Source organism: Macrobrachium rosenbergii, chromosome 46 (assembly GCF_040412425.1).
Source record: "Macrobrachium rosenbergii isolate ZJJX-2024 chromosome 46, ASM4041242v1, whole genome shotgun sequence".
In the NCBI taxonomy this organism is placed as follows: domain Eukaryota; kingdom Metazoa; phylum Arthropoda; class Malacostraca; order Decapoda; family Palaemonidae; genus Macrobrachium; species Macrobrachium rosenbergii.
In genome coordinates, this window is record NC_089786.1 from 46,322,438 (window position 1) to 46,338,264 (window position 15,827).

Here is a 15,827-nt window from a genome sequence, read left to right on the forward strand (position 1 = left end):
TCAGATTCCTCCTTCCAACAAGTGGGTCTTCCTAATGTAAAGGACTGATGGTTTGTATATTGTTTAGGAACAAATCACAGTTTTTGAAAGTAAATTGTTTTTTGTACATGCAACTTACCCGTCAGATATATACTTAGCTATAGTCTCCGACAACTATAGCTAAGTATATATCTGCCGGGTAAGTATGTACAAAACTTTATTTTATCATAAAAATATCATTTTCCTAACTATACAAACGGGAAGTCCTTTACATTACATTTATGCCCACCTCATGCCACCCCTCAATCTGAAACCTGGGCTGAAGGGCAAATTGGAATGTGTACGGGGAGGTGAGACTCCCGTGTACTGGACAGTAGTTACTGCCTAACCACCTTGTTCAAGAGTTTTAACGGCCTTGTCCAGCTTCACTGTAAGTAATTCCTAATGTAAAGGACCTCAGGTTTGTATAGGAAATATACAATTTACTCTAAAAAATTGTGATTTTTTCATTCTGAAGCACAATACAGTACTGCACACTACTGTATTTTATAGAGTACAGTACTTGATTAATATAAATGATACTCAAAACGTAAATAAATTATGATAATGCATTTGTTTCTTACCGAACACAGTTTTAAATTATGATCACTTTTGTTCGTATCTAAGAATTCTCGTAACTTGAATGTTCGTAAGTAGGGTAGTGTCTATACATATCTTTTTGAGGTGGTCATAGGTGTTTAATAATCAAATTTATACCCAACAGGACTGTGATTGCGCCTGGAACACGTCAAGGTCTTGAACTAGAGCTACAGTGTACAACTCCTTGGTTTGAAGCTTGGCGAGACATGTTTCTTCATGTGCAGTACCCTTCAGATCATGAATTTACTAAGCATTATATTGCTTGTATTATAGTAAGTATTTGTAAATCTCAGGGTATTATTCCATGTGCAATATGCTGGAGGTTTAGAAGAATCCAACTAGTTCCATGAAAGTAGTTGTGAAAACTTGACTGTGAATAAACAAGATTTTTTTTACTCATGTTGGCTGACTTGCAACCTGCAGGAATAGTATGTGGAAAAACTAATTTTTTTTTAGAAACATTCTCAGAAGATTGGATTTGCTATACTGAAATGTTTGCATGCTTGCAGTTTAGCTTAATTTCCATGCATGCTGTTTTATGTGCCATGGAATCACAAACTCTAGTTAAACAGTGTCTCACTACAGACTTAATTTGGAATTAGGCCAGCACTGAAAATAGAGATGCAGACCAATTGAAAGTACAGTATAGCCTGCAAGGGGTATGTACAGTATGTATACTAGAAGAACCCTTTTCTGTCAGTCTTGACTTCAGTTGGATGCAGCTACATAGAAATACTTCATTCTCTTTGCTGCATGTTTCATTTCCATGTGTTTATATGACTGATATGTAGCTAATTCAGTTTATGTTTTAGCTGTGTTCTTTTATTTATTTCTCTATTATTTGCCAGAGGTCCCCCTATATTGTCAGTGCAAAACTTTTATTGTTCATGGAAAATATTCAGGGTCCAGGGGCAAGAGAGTCATTAAATTCCAGAGGATCAGCTAAGGCACTTATCAAGCCATATATAGTTGATTTCCATGAAAAGGAAAAAGATTTTAAACTGTATTTGCTCTCACAGCAGTACAAACCATCACCTATTATACAGTAGTATCCTTAGCATGAGCTGGGATGGTATTTGAACTTGCTAACTGGTGGTTACCGGGGGTGAGTGGAGAATACCCTGCACTTGCGTTCTGCTACTGTCCACTTTTCCTCTGGCTGCTATAAAGAGTGGGTGGTTTCTGTGCCCTCTGACTTCCCCTGTGTGTGTTGTTGAATACTCGGATGAGTGTTTTGATTGCTTTCATTTTCTGTACAACTGTTTTGCGAGTTGTTTGTCCTTTCTTTCTGCGTATGGAGAAAAACACAAGTAATCCCATTGTGAGGGGTGTGGGCATCCTTGTGGGCTTTTCATGCCTTTTGTAATGGTTGATCCTTACAGGTACTGTTTTCTTTGTTAAGGGAAAGTTTGGCCCCCCCCCACCTTCAAGGAGTGTGCTGGTTGGACTTTCCACACTGGGAAAAATTTCATAGGAAGAGGAGGGACAATAGGTGTTCACTGGTCTCATTTGTGAGGGAGATACAGCACTGGCAGCTCCATCTAATCCTTTTGGCTCCTTACTCTCTCCCTCCCCCATTCCTGTCTCCTAAGATTACTTCCCCATATGTCCTGGGGGCTGGGTGTTAGTGCTAGAGAGGTGAAAGAGTCCTGCCACTTGGTCCCTTTCGAGGACAGTGCAGGTGCTGAGGCCAATAACCCCCCTAGTTGTGCTTTGTTTCTAGTACCTCTTTGCCCTCCTCCTTAATTGACTGACATCCCAGGTACTAGGAGGACATTGTCACTTGAGTACCTTCGAAAGATATGGCCTCTGCTTAACGTCCCTTACAGTTCATCTTTCGCACTTTTCCTGGACAGACTAGCTGCTGAGAAGAAGGAGAGAGTTCCTTCTCTTTTTCTTTTGCTACTGCTGCTGCTTCCTTGGCTCTGGAGAATGAAGCGGTATCCTCCTGTAGCAGTAGTTCTCCCAGTTGCAGACTCCCCCAGTTGCTGCTTCTACCTCTGTGTCTCCAGTGCTAGTCTCAGCCACCCCTTTGGCATCTAAGACCAGCAGGACCCTAGATAGTAAAGGGAAAAGGCATTCTTAACTTTTTCCCCTCATCCTCTTCCTCTCCATGTCAAACTCATTTTCTCTTACATGTCCTTGATTTCTCTCCCTGCTTGCAGGAGGAAGGAGGGAGTCTAAGGCCTCTAGTAGGAATTCCCGATGGACTTGACATGAGTGCTTTTTCTTGAAGGGAAGCTGGGTCTCATTGTCACCAACCTAGTTTCCACTGAAGAAACTGTCAAACATCTTAACATTCCTCTGCTGCTGCCGTACCTTTCCACTTTGAAGGAGACCAGCCATCATTTTCCAAGCACCAATGCAGTACAACAAAACTTTGTGCTATACCAAGGGCAGAAGTGCTCAAACACTTGCTTGTGTTCTTCACACTTTTCATTGTTCACTTCTCTTGTTCAAATCCATCTTTGACAAAAATACACAAACACCATACAGTACATAGGATAAAAAATATAAAAGAAGTTTCAACTCATTCAGTTAGAGCACATCAAGACATCTTTGACCATGGCTGAAAAAAAGTACTGGATGATGGCAGGTAAGTGAGGGTTCCCCTCATTCACCCTCCTACTGCCAATTATCTATCTGATTACCAAGTTTCAATGACCAATTCTATCTTTCACAAAGGAATACTCGTACATAAAGGGTGATGGTTTGTATTTTTGTAGGGACTGGAAGGCTTTATTAGCAGAAGCATTTGTGATGCAAGAAAAGAATTATTTTGGTCTGTTTTCAATGTGATTAATGTATGGTGATTAATGTATGTACCATATTGAGTTTTTTTATAGCATGAAATGCTAAGACTCTGAAGACCAAAAACTTTCATGGCAATACTGATGATCTAAAATCTTTGGGTGTTGTATTAGGTACTGATGTAACCTTAGCCACTTACATAAGGTGTGATCATGCCAAAACGTCAGTGGCAATAAAGGTTCTTTGCAACATCCTTTCACTTCTCATCTGCATAGTTTTCTTGCTGTTGTGTTTCATCAGTTTCCTTTAGCATCTGCCCTCCCAGCTGCTCAGCTTCCTGACCCTTGCCTTGCACCAATTTTTGCCCCATTTTAGTGTGAATCATTCACATGACTTTTGGGTGTTCAGGTTTTGTTTACTTTCTCAGGAATCTACTTTATTTGACTCATTATTATTTAATTATTTAGAGTATACAGTAAGCAATAATATGCTGAGGCCCCTAGAGGGGTAGTGCTGTCAGTGCTCATTATGTGGTACACTTTCAAGTACCCTTAAAAGGAAAGAAAAATAAAGATTACTTTGTTTTTGAGAGTAGCATGTAGCACAATAGTGTCAAATGTTATCTTGGCTGTTACATAAATTTGTCAGTGAATTATTATTATTACTCAAGGTTCTTTGCAATTTCCCTTCAGCCCCTAGCTGCAGCCTCTTGCATTCCTATTACTGTACCTTTGTTCATAGTGCATTTGTTCCATCTTACTTTTCACCCTTTCCTAAAAATTGTTTCATAATGCAACTGCAAGGTGTACCCTCCTGTTAAACCTTTAAAGCCTTTTTACTCTTATTTTCCATTTCAATGCTTAATGACCTCGTGGGTCCCAGTGCTTGGCCTTTGACATAAATTTTATATTCCATTCCAGTGATATGTTTAGAGGGATTTTGCTTAATTTCATGATTTCATTAATGTACTTTTTGTTACAGCTTTACATTCTGTCTGTTATTGTTCTGAGAAATGAATAGTAAATTCATCACTTTGTCACGGACCTTGTATTCTTCTACTTCCCAGGAACTTGCATTGTAGGAATTACCAATTCCATTAACTTGATTGTTTTTCTTGTTTGCTTATGCTTCAAGTCTCCCTAAAAAATAAGCGACTGCTTTTGCATAGATTAACTGGTTTTATTAGGAATAATCTATTGAATACATATACAATACAAAGGCGACTGAATGATGGGTGTGCCCATGAATTAACTGGGGACAGGCAATATTCTGAAAGGTTTATTATTATTATTATATTATTATTATTATTATTATTATTATTATTATTATGTGAAAATTAGAAAAGACTTTTATTATTATTATTATTATTATTAACATTATTTATTTTATTTGTAAAATTCAAAAAGATTGTTTTTTAATGAATGGTTTTGTTAAACAAAATCCGGTGGTTTAGTGATGTGTAGGAGGTAGTTTCTGAATGTCACATTTATGAGAATATAGTACACATCACTAAACCACCGGATATGATTAATTGTTTTCTTTGCAACCATTCCAGTGCAAGAAAACAATTAATAAGACGAATTGAGTGTTTACTATATAAAATAAATGCTGTTGAAACTGCCATTTTGTTTAACAAAACCTGTATTATTATTATTATTATTATTATTATTATTATTATTATTATTATTATTATTATTATTATTATTATTATTATTATAGGTGAAAATATTATATTTCAACCTGAGCTCTGATTTACATTAGAATTGCTCAAAGGATTTGTTATTGACAGTTGGGTGGTGATTGGAGGCAAACAAAGATAGTGAATCTGATAGGGAAATAAAAGAAAGGTAGAGAGAGAGAGAGAGAGAGAGAGAGAGAGAGAGAGAGAGAGAGGCAAAAGGGGAGAAGAAAATGCAGCTGACCCCAGAAAAGACAGAAGGAACAAGTCACGCACTAGTTTTAAACTTCGTACAGTAAACATTACATCTCTATGGGAATTTATCTTAGCTCATTTTTGCAGCAAAAAAAGGATTCCATAAAGAATTTTGTTTTTGGTTGCAACCATCAGTCAACTCATAAATTTGAAGTAAAATTTGAGTAGCTCCATAGATATTATTACCCTAAAACACTTCTCCTTGTATTTTAATAATGTATTTAAATTTTTGTCTATTTATTCATAAGTTCTTAATTTATTTATTCATTTCTTCTTTCTCTGTTTCCTATTACTTTCTGTTACTTCTAAATGAACACTGTTCTTTGGAAGCATTGAATTTCAAGTCAGTGGCCCCTGTGGTGGGCTTGTTCCTTATGAATAGGGTTCATCTTCTGAATAATAATAATAATAATAATAATAATAATAATAATAATAATAATAATAGTTTCGTTGAATAAAATGGCTGCATTTTGAGAATTGATTTGACATTATACTGAGTTTTCTCAGTTCTTCTAATAATTCACTTTTCCTGCACATCGCGAGTACTAAAAATACCAGCTAGACATCAGAAAAAGAAAAAAAGAAGAAATACCATCGAAAATGCCAGCAGGAGAATCTACGGATTTACATCCCAGGTTTCAGTAACCTGCTGTAATGCTTTAAAATAAAGAATTTCTGCTGTAAGAAATACGCTGTTTCAGCCATCAAAATATGAACATTGGACAATTATTGACTAATATTGATGTGCAGGAAAAGCGAATTATTAGAAGAATTGAGAAAACTCGGTATAAAATCAGTTTGCAAAATGCAGCCATTTTATTCAACAAAATTTGCCTTAAAGAGGGTCTTCTCCCTTTGAATAATAATAATAATAATAATAATAATAATAATAATAATAATAATAATATAATAATAATAATAATGGGAAGGTCAAGTATTTGTTACTGCACTGAATATAAGGTGGCAAACATGGTATGAATTTGAAATAAAACTTTGACTAATGTTTTTGTTAAGGAAGGTCTTATTTTCCTGCTTGTAAACAAGATTAAATTCTTCTCAGGTCATTGCAAGCACGAGCGAAAATCCCTTGGATCAGCTAAATCGTTTGTCGCAATATCAGCATCAACAACACCACCAGACCCCAGCCCGTTTTCCGAAATGGTTTTCACCAAACATTCTCAAGTTTTATCTTCTGATTCATGATGTTGCTGCGGGAGATTATCAGAGGTAAGTTGCTTGCAAGGTCTCTATTCCTATGATTATCCTAAAATGGCTGCTAATACTAGAAGATTCAAATTAGTTTATTGATTTTGTTGTGCAAATGCAACTTATGGGCAGTGTCATAAAAAACCTTTGAAACAGTTTCTTGCAATAATGTTACTCTATATAGTTGACTACCATTTCCTCCAAAGTTCCATACATTCATATACTAAAAAACTGTCCACTTCTTGAAGTGCAGGTTTCATGTACATTTATGATAATCCCCTTCCTTTCAGTAAGGACTGCAATGTCAGAAAGTACCCTTAAAAGGAAGGAAAAATAATGATTACTGTACTTTGTTTATGCGAGTAGCGGGTGACACTACAGTGTCAAATGTTATCTTGGCTGTTACATATTTTTTTTTTTTTTGTCTATCACAGTCATCCTATTGGAATGGGTGGTTTTTATAGTGTGGGGTTCTGGGTTGCATCCTACCCCCTTAGGAATCTATCATTTTTCTCGCTATGTGCACTGTTTCTAACAGCACACTCTTCTGCATGAGTCCTGAGCTACTTCTGTCTTCTAGTTCTTCTAGGTTCCTTTTCAGGGATCTTGGGATTATTTCTATTTTCCTATGATTATGGGTGGCATATGATATCCTTCTTATTTTATCGTGATACTTATCAATGTTTTCTCATTCTTTCTCATTTACTCTGGTGTCCCATGGTATTGCAACATCAATGAGTGATACTTTCTTCTTGATTTTGTCAATCAACATCAAGTCTGGTGCATTGGCATGTATCACCTTATCTGTTCTGATACCATAGTTCCAGAGGATTTTTGCCTGATCGTTTTCTATCAGTCCCTCAGGTTGATGTTCGTACCACTTATAATTGCAAGCTAGCTGGTGTTTCTTACACAGGCACCAGTGGAGGGCTTTTGCTACTGAATCATGCCTCTTTTTGTACTGGTTCTGTGCAAGTGCCAGACATTCGCTTGCTATGTGGTTTCATATTGCACTTCCTGCGTATGGGTGAGATGTTATTTCCCTCTATTGTTCTTTGGACATATCTTGCTCTTAGGGCCTGATCTTGTGCCGCTGTTAGCATTCCTTTTGTTTCCTTTTTGAGTTTTCCCCTCTTTAGCCATTGCCATGTTTCATTGCTGGCCAGTTCTTTAGTCTGTCTCATGCACTCTCCATGTATTGGTTTGCTGTGCCATTCCTTTGTTCTGTTTTTCATTCTCATGTCTGTATATTTGTGGGTCTTTGTCTACTTTTATCAGTCCTATTACTATTATTATTATTATTATTATTATTATTATTATTATTATTATTATTATTATTATTATTATTATTATTATTATTATTATTATTATATTGATATTGAAAATTATAGCTGTTTCCATGACATATAATTTGTTTAGAGTCTTCTCTATTTGTTTTACAATCTTTTCATCAGCATGTAGCTGGTATATCAACTTTTCTAAGAACATTAAAGATTTTGTGTTGTCTTAGGTTTATTTCCGCTTACCTGTCATTCTGTGCTCTGGTGGTCATTATGAGAGTACAAAAGTGAATGAATTGAGATACATGATGCACAGGTATATACTGTGTAGCAGATGGGGTGGTTTACAATTGGTGGGTTTGGTTAGTGGGCTGAACTTTTATAGGTCGTGGGTTGATGACAAAAATTTAGTCTGTCCTGGAGGCATTGTGATCTCTTAGGCTTAACTGGTGTTGCTGGCTGGAGGCGGTTGTTGGCTTGGGCAACCCCCACGGTTTGATTGGTTGATGAGGTCAAAAATGCTTAGTCTGTCCTGATGGTGCATTGTGATTTCTATTTATCCTATATTTAACTGGTGTTGCTTCACTGTGTTAATACTTGGCTTTTTTTTCTAATTTATGGATTGCCTCGAGAAGCAGTGCACGTCATCGGTCCAGTGTGGTCTATAATTTCTATGTTCTTTATAAGCTCAGCTCTTTCTGGTCTTTTGTTTGATTTTTGTATATTATTTAAAGATGGCCCATTCTTGAAGGTGGCAGGAAAGATGCTTGGAGAGTATGGTAGGTCATCCTGACATATGGTGGTTGCATCCGTCTCCCCAGGCATGTAAATTCATAGATGGACTCCAGATGTTTGATGTAGTTGGTTTTCATATTTTTATATTAAATTTATAAGGTTAATCTCTATCCTCTCTCTCTCTCTCTCTCTCAAAGAGTATTCTCTCAACCAGTATTCTCTCCCATCTGAACTGAAATGCCAGTTCATATTCTTAAACATGGTGTTTGTTGTTGGCTGATTTCTTATGGATATTTCTCCTTTGATATGGATGATAGGTCAAAAGAAATTATTACTTTTGTGTTTGAATGAGATAAAAAAATCAGCAAATGTGTTAGGATGTCTTTCTCCACTTGAGACAGGGAAGTTTTTTTCTAATTTATGGATGACTTTCTCAGAGAAGCAGTGTTATTTAAACACATGATTTTCATTTGCTGTCCAGTGTGGTCTTATAAGTTTAGTTTGATAGGTTCTTGTAAAGCTCAAAGTATTCTTTTTTTCTGGTCTTTTGTTATGATTTTGTACATTTTGAAATAAAGTCTTAGCATATTATTGGTGCATCTCCTTCCACCCTCCTTTTTGGCGGGGCCCATTCTTGAAGGGCAATATGATTTTGGTGGCTGAGTCAAGAAAGATGCTTTTACGAGTTTTTGTACAATTTTTATGGGATGTCTTTGGTTGTCAGATTTTTTCCTGACATAAGCTGATGAGTGGTTGCATCCTTAGAAGACTCCCCAGGCATGTTATCCAAAAATTCTTTGTAGATGACACTATCTTCTCTTCTGCAAAGACGCAAGACCGTTTTGCAAAGGCTGAAGACCCCTCTGCGGAAAGTTATGTATTAAATGGGTTGCCCACCCACTTTTTTGATTTTGTTTGTATTTAGTTAAGAATACAGTTTTCATATTTTTATAATGTCCTTTTAAATTTATAAGAGTTAATCTTATCACAATTTTTCCACAGATGAATAAGGCACAATTAGACATTTTCAATCTTTTGTTTGGTAGGCCTGTATGTTTATATTTATGATTGTCTATGGCCATTGATCTTAAAGAAATGAATTTTTCATAACAGCAAGTGCATATAATTTTATTTTTGGTGCATATAATTTTAGTAGTAAAGTTTTATGGACCCACTTTGGTCATTATTGGTGTTCATAAATAACTGGCACTGGGAAAGTATGATGGATACTACCTGAAAAGCATCAAGGTGTCTTGGAGCACTTTTGTGTCTGACTTCATGAGATAATGAAAAAGCTAATGACTCTTCTGAGAAGGATGTCATTCTTACTTGTGCAAGAGCCTATGAAGTTAAGGGCACGGGATCCTTGCTAGCTTTTCAGAAGAACTTCTTTCTTCAGCAGGTAATGAGGACAGGTGTCAAAAAATATAGATGGATGGATGACCTTTACTTCATTCTACTTTAGGGACATTGTCCATAAGTCCCTGGGGATTTTGATGGCTGTTCAACTGGTTGTGTAGGCATCCAGCTCCATTTGGACAGAAAAGTTTGTTGGTATAGTTTGAAGGTGTCATTATGGTGTGATGAGTCTCAGTTCCTTCTCTTTTTCCTTTTTGGAGCAGCATCTATGCCAGAGTATCTGCAAGAATTGGATCAGATACAGGTAACTACATTTTGAGCACTCGGTCTTAGCATAGATCCTAAGGTGCATCTCCTTCCACCCTCCTTTTTTAACCAGGGGCCCAGCTTGAGTAGAGCTAGTGAGTGAACCCATCTCTTGGTAGTAGCCAGAATTAGCTACTTTCTGACTTGAATTCCATCACGTGGGATTTCTTGGGTCTCCAAATTTTTTCCATACTTGAGTGAGTTCTCTCCCAGGGCCAGAGTCTCACTCATGCCCAGGGCCCTACAACTCTGTTATCCTAAGTGTCAGACTGTGCAGGTGTGCAGGGAGTTAGAAGAATCATCGTATCTCCTGCCTGCAAATGCCTCCGGGAGCATGCCAATTCTGGGTAGGATTCAGTGCCAGTCAGTTGCCAGAGATGACCTCCTATCTAAAAGAGTAAGACTCGTGTATTAAATAGAATGGTTTGTAAATTTGTAGGAACAAATAAATTTTTATTTTAAATTTGTAGGAACAAATAAATTTTTAAAGCAACTTGTATTTTTCCTAGGGATAAAAAGCAAAGCCTTTTACCATAGTCCCACCTCAACTACTCTATATTGTCCTTGTAAGTGATGGAAAAGTTGCTGGCAGCAGTAAGTGAGTGAGAGTTATTCCCCCCTTTACCCTCCATAATCACCAGTCAGGGACCTTGTTACCAAGTTCAATGAACATTCTAGCTCACACTGTGGATACCTCTATACAAGAGGGTCTGGTGTGTATGCCTAGGAAAAAACAAAGGACTTAAAAAAATGTGTTATGTTGTAACTAGCAGTTGGAAGTACTTTCCATAATCCTCAAGCACTAATCTTTTCATAACAGCTCGCAGTGCAAAAATGACATATGAGGAGAACCGGGCTGTTTCACATAATAATCAGTATTTTATGGCATGATATTTGAATGAACTTTACAGGAAAATATTCAGATCACTTGAATGAGCCGTAAATGACTATATAGCAATACACATCTCAGCTCAGGATACGAGGGAGAATGGTCTGACTTGAGGTTTCATGGAGGATTGTACCACACCTCCCCGTCCCAGTACATCTCACATATTTGCCCATAATTGTACTCGGGTTGTTGCTGGGTTTAGTACTTATCTTTTATGAAAGTATGTCAGCAGTAATTGTAATTTTACAATGTAAAGTACAAAAATATTAGAAAGAACATGGATAATAACTCTGTTTTATGTCTCCCCATCCCAATATATTTTGTAAATATTTGTTCATAAATATACTCAAGAGGTTGGTGCTGATTTAAGTTATTTTTTTTTTTTATGTTATGAGCTGTAACTGTAATTTTGAAAAAGTAAAAAAGAAGATAAAAAAATATATAACTCACTAAAATTAGCATATTTTTATGAGTGTCTTGGAAAGGAGGCCTTACGCAGGGTTGGAAATATTTACTTTCAACTTACTGTGGAAGGCACAGAAAATTTTGTAGAATTTTTTTCTTATGGGCATTTGGATATCTTCCTCTTTCCAGTGATACATTTTTTTTCAAATTGGCCAACCTTAAAGTTTGCATGGTTTGGAGGTATTGTTAATTTATACAATTAACCAGACCTGTAAGGATTAAAAGAACTTAGAATGACTTGGACAAAATATGTATTGTACAAGATGCCCAGACAATTATGTATTTAAAATTTGTTAAAATGAATGAATATGCAGTAACCTCATGGCCATAACTTAATTCTGGTATAAAATCCACATACTTTATATTTAAAGTTATATTGAATTATGTATACCATACCCCATCATATATTGCAGATCAGATCAGTTGTTTGAGCAGATGACCAGTATGTATGGGGGTGTGAATTGCCACATTTTGAAAATAAATTCAAGACAAGCTGATCAAGGTGATTTGCATCTACCAGATCCTTGAGTCAGTTTTGATCCAGCCAGATGCATCTATTGACCATTATGTGTTTGAACTTCTGTAGACCAATTACACTTTCTGAAACAAAGAACTGGATTATACAGATAAGATCTCATGACATATTTCATTATTGGTTGTTGTTTACTTCACTTTGGATGTTTCAAACCTGAAATCTGAAACACTGCATAGAAATCAAAGGTTTCATCTATATTTATGACATTCTTTCAGTGGAGGCAAAAAGCTCAGAAACAAGCAGTGGCACAGGGACACATAATCATGAAGATGTAAGTGGCCTTCCTTTCACTACTATTGACAGAAGGCGACACCACTGATAACTGTGAACCGATTCATCCTTTGTCTCCTGTTGCACCCCCAGAGGAGGAGAAAAATGGAAAGTTTGATATGATGCCAGGGGTAGAAATATCAGCGGATGTCCCTGTCCTAGTCAATAGACCTAGCTTACCATCAGGTGTCACGCAACATCATGGCGGATGCCTGACAACGCACTAGAAGATGTTGATGCTATTCGAACTTTTGTGAATGATTTCTGCATTAAAGCTCTGAGTCCTCATGTGGAGAGACAGATTAGATATTTGAACGAAGCGGTAACTAATCGGTCTCGTTCAAAATCACTCTTGAGTGCTACTAGACACTGGTTAGGCGGGAATAAAAGTCCAGGAAGTGCTACGAATTCTGTCATTTATAGTCCTGAGGCCACAGAGCTTCAAACAAGAAGACTTGGTGATTTGTGCTTCATGTTTGGTTTGTATGAATTGGCCTATAGTTCATATCACACGGCCAAAAATGACTTTAAGAGTGACCAAGCGTGGTTGTATTTTGCTGGTGCTCAGGAAATGGCTGCCCTGGCTGCCTTTATGAACAACAGTGCTGATTACCCAAAACGCTACTTAGAGGGGAGTTTACAAACTTACTTGAATGTCTGCAAGGTAGGCATCCTATTATGTTTCTTAGTGGTTCAATTTTAGCTTCGTATTGCTGCAAATGAAGTTACTTGTTAGATTTTGAAGTACTTTATTAATTTATTGATTTCAAAGTCTTCAAGTAGTGTGCGCAAGCAAGTGCCTCCATCTCTCATTTATATTCTGTTATTTATTTACGGTACATGTAAATTACTGTTAAGTCGTTAGTTTTAATGGATAGACCAGTACTCCCATAGTAAGCCCTACAGTAGTTCTCCATAAGTAAGTGATGCTACTCAAGTACTGTATTTTGTATGTTTACTGTAAACAGTCATTTTTTGTTTAGTTACATATTTTGCCTGTATGTCCTAACTGCATGCAAGTATTACAATGTTAATAGTAAAATAATCAAGTACAGTATAACTATTATTTTAACTAACAGCAGGAGCCATTTATGAGATACAATTTTATTAACATTTATTGATCTTTCAAGTATTGTAAGAGAGTTCTGGTACTAAATATTTTTTTCAATGTGTTGTTTGGAAAGATAAAAGTGGTTTAAATTTTACATCCAAATTCTCCAAACCTTAGTGTTGTGGTTTGGAACATGGTTCTTTATTATACAAGTAATCTATGGGAGTTATTGTATCAGTAAGTTATTGAACTGTGGGACCTGCAGTGATAGCAATGTAAGGAAATTATTCACATTTTGCAGGTTTATAATTTTGCCATAAGAGCTACGTTGTTGAGCACCGAAGTTTTAAAATACTGTGGGGATTTTGGTGAAGCTGCCATGATGTTCATTAAGCTGACATCTGAAGAGAGTGATCTGCTGTCTGCCTTAATGTTGGAACAAGCTGCTCACTGTTTCATCAACTCTCAACGGCCACTGCCAAGAAAGTATGCCTTCCATATGACACTGGCTGGACACCGGTTCAGCAAAGCGGGCCAGCGTGCTCATTCTTTAAGAGCCTATAAACAAGCTTTTCAGGTAAAATTTATTCAAGTAAAACTAGAAAATAACACTACCTTACATAAACCTTGTACATGGAGTTTACATTTTTTGGGTCAGTTTTCAAAATCCTAGTTTTTTACTCTCAGTAGATTTTTAAATCACCCAAGAGAAAGTAGATGAATAATTGAGTTTTAAGGTTTACATTCACTTTAGAAAAAACTACCAGCTGATATAATTTTTATTTGAGTCAGTTATTTCAGTACTATTACATCTTCATTGTGAGGAGGAGATGTCTTGTACCATAAACTTGCTTATGATTGCAGGTTTATGCAAGGAGAGGTTGGGTTCTTGCTGAGGATCATATTCATTTCACACTTGGAAAACAAGCTCATCACCTCAAGCAGCTCTCGGAAAGCCTGGGTGCCTACAGCCTCTTGGTTGATCAACGTCTTAAAGAAGACTCTCCTAGTCAGCAGTCTCAGTCACAGCAGATGACATATGTTAGGGAGTTCATGAACACCTTCCACCAGTATGTACAACAAGAGTGGGATCCTTCGACTGGTCTTCCGTGTCTTCCATTACCGATTATCGATTCACAGGCTACCAAAGTTTTACTGGGAGCTCCCCAGGAGCTCCAGAACGCTGGCTGGACTGCTGCCTCAGGTGTGTCGTTAGACATTGAGATAGGTGCTGATAAGAGGTGGTATGCCCTAGAGCAGGAATTGTTATCGGTGGCACATGCCTCAAGTTTTTCAGTATTTAGACCAAATCTAAACTTGCTCAGTAATAATACTCCAAACACTGTATCCCCGTTTGTTCCTGTGAATGAGCCTGTGTTTGTAGAAGTTTTCATGAAAAATCCTCTTACCGTTAGTCTGATGATTAGTGATGTTCAACTCATTTTTAAATTTGAAAAAACGGACAAGAGTGAGAATGTCGAGGTCCCAGTGAAACATTCTACATTTCCTGGTTTCAATATTCCCGCTGGTGCTCAGGAAACGGTACGGCTAGAGCTGTATCCTCAATGTATAGGTCATTTGTTAATTACTGGAGTTCAGTATAAGTTAGGTCTTACGCCAGATATGCTATCAGGATCTCTTAGTTCTTCCCCACCTGTTGTGATAGAGGGTCAACAAACTATTGAGGTGCGAGGAACCAGATTAAATACCACTAACGTGGAGAAGTGCAGTGTTGTATATAGCAAAGATAAAAGATTAGAAGTTAGTGTAGTGGCCCCATTGTCAAGGTTAAGTGTTGCTTTCCAGAATATCCCTGGCATCTTGAGTTGTGGTGAACTTTTCTCTACTGATGCCGTCATCACCAACACCGGACCTTGCGCAATAAGTAAATTGATGCTGGCAGTATCTGATCCAAAATCTGTGTACATGTCCTTAGAAGAGTGTGAATTGCCAGCCAAAAATGTGTGCGTGTTGTCTGACAGCCAAATGGGTGATGTGAAAATCTCAGGTCGTGCAAAAATCCTCCCCTTGCCAAATGGGGTGCTCCGATCGGGAGAGACGATTGGTGCCAAGTTGTGGCTCCATGCGCCGCAGTCATCTGGGGCCTTCGATGTGGAGTTGCTCTTCTACTACGAAACTGAAGACTCTCCTCCAAAGACAAGGTTTGTAATTTTACTTGAAGGTGTTAGTTATTTTAATGTTGTCTTCTCTCTACCATATCCATTATCTTTTTGTTATTAGATCACTGTGGCGTACATGATTCCTAAATTTCTTACCTTGTAGAATCATTATGTTGGAGATGTGTAGCAGGTGGATAGGGAAGGCTCCTAAGAACTTCTTTCAAATTCACACATGGTTTACTTAATGTTGCAAATAGACTTGCCCTGAATTAAGATGGTAGATGAATTGTAGATGGTTCATCAATTTTT

General features: G+C 37.1%; 1 protein-coding gene across 1 annotated transcript in view; it reads left to right on the forward strand.

Moving 5' to 3' along the window:
• Positions 1-15,827, forward strand: part of LOC136830479 (trafficking protein particle complex subunit 8-like) — an 80,042-nt gene that overhangs the window by 25,812 nt on the left and 38,403 nt on the right. Inside the window, 8 exon segments of the mRNA XM_067090013.1 lie at positions 743-890; positions 6,363-6,529; positions 11,956-12,112; positions 12,298-12,369; positions 12,371-12,568; positions 12,571-13,011; positions 13,700-13,975; positions 14,263-15,560. Of these exon segments, the coding sequence (XP_066946114.1) occupies positions 743-890; positions 6,363-6,529; positions 11,956-12,112; positions 12,298-12,369; positions 12,371-12,568; positions 12,571-13,011; positions 13,700-13,975; positions 14,263-15,560 (2,757 nt within the window).